The following is a 6,000-nucleotide window of genomic DNA, read 5'->3' on the forward strand; positions in this document are numbered from 1 at the left end:
ATACAGAGACGAAGACCACGAGTTTTCTTGCGGCTTTTCTTACTTGTGTTCATTTGAATATGATCTTATATGTTGGGGAAGAGGGGTGGGGTGGTTTCCACCAATCATCATTTGCTCGGCCAGCTTTGCAGAGCCAAGTCATCACTACACGAATGTAGCTTGTCCTCGGCATGTTGGAGCCCCGGGTTCTGCTAGGATATCTCGGCCAACTCTACTCTTTCTACGACATTCACACAAGCAGCGGAAACCTCGTCGAGGAACTCCGTTGGCAACTCCACTTCCACAGCATCGGCCACCGCATTGGCCATCACATGTACTGAGTCCGGAGATGGCGCCTTAGTAAACAAAGAAATTAGGTTGGCCGTACCGGTGGGAACAATCGTACTAGTGGGGGTGACTGGTCCATGGTTTCCCGTGCGGAAGGCGCAGCGTAAGAAATATTGTGTAACCATCTGAGAACATTTAGAAAGCAGAGTGGTAGCAGATCGGTCGCTTATCGAAGCCATCGGACAATCAAACGTCACCGGGAATCCGCTGGCTGGGTGCGATGGCTTTAGCACTCATGAAATTTCTTGCTGCAGGTATGTCAAACTCATCACGGCATGGCCCGGATTACGTGAGAAATGGATATTCTGCTGAAACCTTGTGATGTGATTGAGAATCAGCTCTGGATGGTATGTATGTTTATTTGGAAGTTGTTTGGACATATTCGCACAAGCATTGTTCCATGAAATGCATTCTGGATCCAAACAGAAGTGGTTATGGATAGACTTGACGAACATCATAATATTTCTGCGGGAACACATCAGCGCACTGTAGAATCCCGAGCCGACGACTTTGCTAGAGCTGGATGCAAGATAGCCTCCTCAAGTTTCACAATGAATCAACGATGGTAGATGAGGTTGTTCACGTTTTCCGATTCTTGTACAAACTCACCGCCCAAGACAAACACAAGGCCACGTAACATCCCCATCCCCAATGCCCATCGAACATCCAACTCGCAGAGAAATCCAGCCCGCAGCAGTCCCACCACCAGAAACACACGCATCCAAACCCGCCAACCAGCTCCCGCATCACCCACAGCCCAGCGCGCGACGACGTGGCCCAGCTCGGTCGGCCGTTCCCCACCCCCCTCTCCTCCCCTCGGCAGCACGAGCCCACGGCGCGTTCGCACGAGCCGCCGCTACCGTCTCATCTTCGCACGTCGAAAGGCCAGCACATTAGCCCGATGCGGCTACCGTCCCCGTCCGCTAGGGAGTTGAGAAGTTCCCAGTGACGGCACCGGCGTCCGGGTGTTTTGGTGGAGTCGTGCTGTCGTCCGGGGGAGGGAGGGGGACGCGAAACGCAAGCACTTGGTCCGAGCATCGCGCGCATCGACGCTGCTTTCTCTCTCTCTCTCTCTCTCTCTCTCTCTCTCTCTCTCCCCTCGAGCGGCCAAGCCACCGATGATGGGCAGCCCACTGCTGATGAGTCTGGAACGATGTGATGCCTACGTTTCGGAGGGATAAGAGAATGCCACGGCTTGCTGAGTGTCGCGTGGTCCCCGGTCGCTGAACTTGGCGTTGAACTTCTCCTGGGCTGCTGCGCCGATGGCGGGTGAGCTGGGAGACGGAATAGGGCTGGTTGATGGTCTGGGAGTTGGAAAGGATGATTGCTGGGAAGACAGCTTGGGGTTGTCCGGGATTCTTACGTTGCCATTGGGGAGGGTTGATATGGAAATAGGGCTGACGCGACTGCTCGAAAGAAATGACAGCTCTTGTATTCATCGTCCCATTTTTGTGACAGACATGAAGGCGAAGGAAAAATAGGATGAGAAGGGAGGGTATTCAGCGAATGCTCCCGAGTACGAAATTTGATGCTGAGGATTCAGCAGCGAGGAGAGTGGGAAATGCTCAACAACATGGCGCCTACAAGTCTCTTAGCCATCATCGCTGGTCGAAACGACAATACCGCTGCTCAGCGTCCTCCATCCTACATGACGGAGAGGAACAAAAAGCAAGAGTAGGACCGCGTTGGCAAACCAAAGCAACAAAGGGGCGGGCAGCGCAAATAGCACCCTATAAGCAACTCTACACAAGCAACCCTCCCCCCCACCGCATTCCCCTCCGTCAAACAAAATCTCACACCACCAGCAGGCAGCGGGCGCGTCCGATCGGAAAACCCACCCACGCATCCGCCCGTCCGTCCGACCGACCGACCATCGATAGCAGGGATCAAAAAAACAAAAAGAAACACAGCGATAGCAAGACGAACGCACAGAAAAAAAAAGCGTGTGTGATCAAAAACAGCAACTGCACCACCCACCCCCCCCTACTAGCGTCACCCCAAAAACGGCAGCCAAGACGCAAAAATGCCGGTGTGGATCCCCCTCACAACATCAGCGTTTTGGCGCACGCGCGCCGGAACCCCGGTGCGTGGGCCTTTTTTATTAATTCCCGTTCGTTCCCCACACTCTCTCATGTCACTGATGAGGGAAAACCCGGAACGAACGAATGAATGATGTCGACACATGTCCGGACTCCGGAGCGCGCTTATCCGCGCCTACCCAGGGTCCTGCAGGCAGATATGCAGATATGCATGCATGCAGGCATGCAGGCATGCAGGGTCGGCCGGCCGGCCGACGGAGGAACGAGACGAGACGGGGCGAGACGGGACGTGCGGGACGGCGGCTGCATTGTTGTTATTTGCGGCGGCGAACGAACGAACGGAACGAACGAACGAGTCGGCAGCCCCGACGATTGCTGGGACGTAAGTGCTGCTGCTGCTAATAATGCAAAGATAAGTGTCGTGCTGGCTGTGATAGAGGCAAAAAAGCAGAAGCCAATGGTTTCGCACGCTCTTTCGTTGCCTGTTTCCGGTTAATAAGGGACGGGGGGACATTTTTGCCATTTGACGTTTGCAGTTGCGACTGGGCTGGGCTGGGCTGGGCTGGCTGGCTGGCTGGCGGGCGGGCTGATGACTGGCTGATGACTGGCTGACTACTGACGGCGGGGTGACGAGAACGAATCGAAATGCTCGGTTGTCGTCGTCGTCATTCGCCGTAACGTAGAAGCATTCTGGAAGCCGGCTAGAAGCGACCACGAAGGAAAAAGGAAGGAAAACGATGGATGCAGGTGCGACCAACACTACTGCTTACTAGACTGCACTACCTACCATCGCCACCTCTTCGCCTCCTCTTTGCCTCCTAGGTAGTATATCTCGACGCCGTGCGAAACACAAGCGCAGGCTCAGGCTCAGGCTCAGGCTCAATAAAAAGACGGGAGAGAAGAAGAAGCATTGATACTTTTTAGACAGTAGTAGTGCAACCGTAGCCAAATCGACCGATCCGACACCCACACACACACAGACGCCCCCCGCCCTACACTTGTACCACAGTACGTAACGTCTATGGCAGGCCGGTGGATCCCTTGTGCATCATCTCGCCGAAACCCCTCCACTCCGAGAGTAGGTGTTCGGCGGGCGTGCGTGCGTGAGACCCAAAGCCAGCCGGCGGCGGCAGCAGCAGCAGCAGCAGCACCAGCAGCACCAGCAGCACCAGCAGCAGCACCAGCCAGCGCCTCCTTCCTTCGCGCTTACGACAGATACCTAGCATGGTTTCCGAAACCGAAGGCTTTGTGTTCCTTCCACCCATCATCCAGCTCGCGTAAAAAAAAAAAAAAAAAAGGGCCGCGCCCGTCGTCATCATCGACGCGAAGCGAGCTAGGTACTTAGCTCACACCTCATGCAGACCCGTGGCGTGCACGAGTCAACAAAGCCCGCCTCACCGAGTCACGCAAAAAAAAATAAAAAATCAGCAGGATCGGAAACTAGGTACTCACAGGGCGCGCTGCTATCGCCACCACCTTTCGCGGAAGGACAAAAAGGCGGGATAAGCCGCCGGCTCCGCGGCGTGGGGGGGAGGACGGGAGGAGGGAGAGGAGGAACGCTCCCCCGCTCTCACACCACCCGGACAACGGTTTGTAGATCATGTCGTTGATGCTCTTTTGTGTGTATGTATGCATGTACTGTACATTCAGCGAGTAAAGTTGGCGTAATAGAAAACAATTGGCGTTTATTTCCCCCCCTCCCTTACTCTTCAATCGAACGCCAATCCCATGCTTCTTCAACTTCCGTCCTTCAAAAAAAAAAAAAATCTACAACTTAGAGAAGACGGTAGGGACCGCGCCGCTCATGTCGACCAGCGTGCTCTTGTTCTTGACCCACGCCTCGAGGCCCTTGCGGCCGTTCTCGACGCCGACGCCGCTGCTCTTCCACCCGCCGACGCTCATCTCGGCCGGGCTCTCGCCCCACGTGTTGATCCAGGTGATGCCCGCCTGCAGCTGCTGCACCACGCGGTGCGCCGCGTTGAGGTCGTTTGTGAAGACGCCCGCCGCGAGCCCGAGCGGCGTCGCGTTGGCCCGCCGCACCACCTCGTCCACCGTCTTGTACGGCAGGATGCTCATCACCGGCCCGAAGATCTCCTCCCGCACGATCTTCATGTCGTCGGTGCAGTTGGTGAAGACCGTCGGCCGCACCCAGAAGCCGTCCCTCAGCCCGGCCGGCAGCCCTTCCGGCGCGCCCGGCCCGCCGCACAGCAGCTTCGCCTTGTCGACGTCGATGCCGTGCTGGATGTACGCCGCCACCTTCTGGTGGTGCACGGCGCTGACGAGCGGGCCGAAGTTGGTGGACGGGTCGAACAGGTCGCCCGGGCGGACGTACTGCATCTTGTCGAGCAGCGCCCGCTCGAAGGCGGGCAGCATGGCTTCGGGCACGAAGACGCGCGTGCCGTTGGTGCACACCTGGCCGGTGCTGAAGAAGTTTGCGACCATGGCGCCGTCGACGGCCATGCCGACGTCGCAGTCGGGCAGCACGACGCACGGCGACTTGCCGCCCAGCTCCATCGTCACGTACTTCATGCCGCCCGCCGCCGACGCCGCCACCTTAGCCCCCGTGCTGACCTGTCCCGTGAACGACACCTTGGAGATGCCTGCGTGCGCCGTGAGGTACGCGCCGACGTCGCCGCCGCCCTGCACGATGTTGAAGACGCCCGGGGGCACGCCCGCGTCGGTGTAGATCTGGGCCAGCGTCTCGCCGTGCAGCGGCGTGAACTCGGACGGCTTGTAGACCATGGTGTTGCCCGCCGCGAGGCAGGGAGCCGACTTCCAGAGGGCACTGCGCGTGTTGTCGTCTTGTCAGCTGGGGGGGTGGACTTTTGCTTCGTGCTCGTCGATTTGGGCCATGCCTACATCTGGATGGGATAGTTCCAGGCGCCAATGCCGGCGCACACGCCGACGGGCTCCTTGGAGGTGTAGACCCAGGCGTCGTCGCGCAGGCGCACCGTCTCGCCGTTCAGGCCGCCGCCAGCCACCATGTTGGCGTAGTATTCGAGCACGTCGGCGCCGGTGACGACGTCGACGGTGCTGGTCTCGCTGAAGGCCTTGCCCGTGTCGTGCGTCTCCTGGCGGGCAATGTCGTCGTTGCGGTCGCGGAGCAGCTGCACGGCCTTCTGCAGGATGCGGGCGCGCTGCACGGGCGGGGTGGAGGCCCACGAGGCGAAGGCTGTCTGGGCCGAGGCGATGGCCGAGTCGACGTCGCCATGGGAGGCCTGTTGGATGGTGGCGATGGGCTGGTTGGTCGAGGGGTCAATGCTCTGGAAGGTCTGGCCGGACGAGGCAGGCTGCGGCTTGCCGTCCCAGAACAGCTGCCGGGTCGCGTACGAGGGGGCGGACATGGTGGTGAGGAATCGGGCTGAGACGCGGGGGGAGCGGGCGAGGAGCGGGCGGGGAGCTGGCGCGACGGGAGCGAGAGGGCGGGCTGCGGCGATAAGCAGAGGGCGACGGACGGGAAGCAGCAGCCGGAGAGGCGATGGGAGGAGAGTGGATGGGGCCAGGGTGCCAGGACGTGAGGAGATGGCAGCGGCGTGGCAGCTTATCGCGGGAGCTCCAACATTACGTAGGGGGCCTCGGCGGCATCACCAGGCGATTCAAAACTTTTCGTTAGCGGGCACGGATACGGCAGGGC

The 6,000-nt window shown here is 58.9% G+C and overlaps 1 protein-coding gene across 1 annotated transcript; it reads right to left on the minus strand.

Annotated features, from left to right (window-relative positions):
- Nucleotides 1-4,133: 4,133 nt before the first annotated feature.
- BKCO1_3300077 (betaine aldehyde dehydrogenase) lies at nt 4,134-5,710 on the minus strand (the record flags this gene model as incomplete). Its single annotated transcript, XM_020274578.1, has 2 exons — nt 4,134-5,151; nt 5,226-5,710. 2 exons carry the CDS (start codon nt 5,708-5,710, stop codon nt 4,134-4,136), a joined length of 1,503 nt encoding a protein of 500 aa, XP_020129399.1.
- Nucleotides 5,711-6,000: the final 290 nt, after the last annotated feature.

The sequence above is a fragment of the Diplodia corticola genome (assembly GCF_001883845.1).
Source record: "Diplodia corticola strain CBS 112549 chromosome Unknown scaffold33, whole genome shotgun sequence".
NCBI classification, from domain to species: domain Eukaryota; kingdom Fungi; phylum Ascomycota; class Dothideomycetes; order Botryosphaeriales; family Botryosphaeriaceae; genus Diplodia; species Diplodia corticola.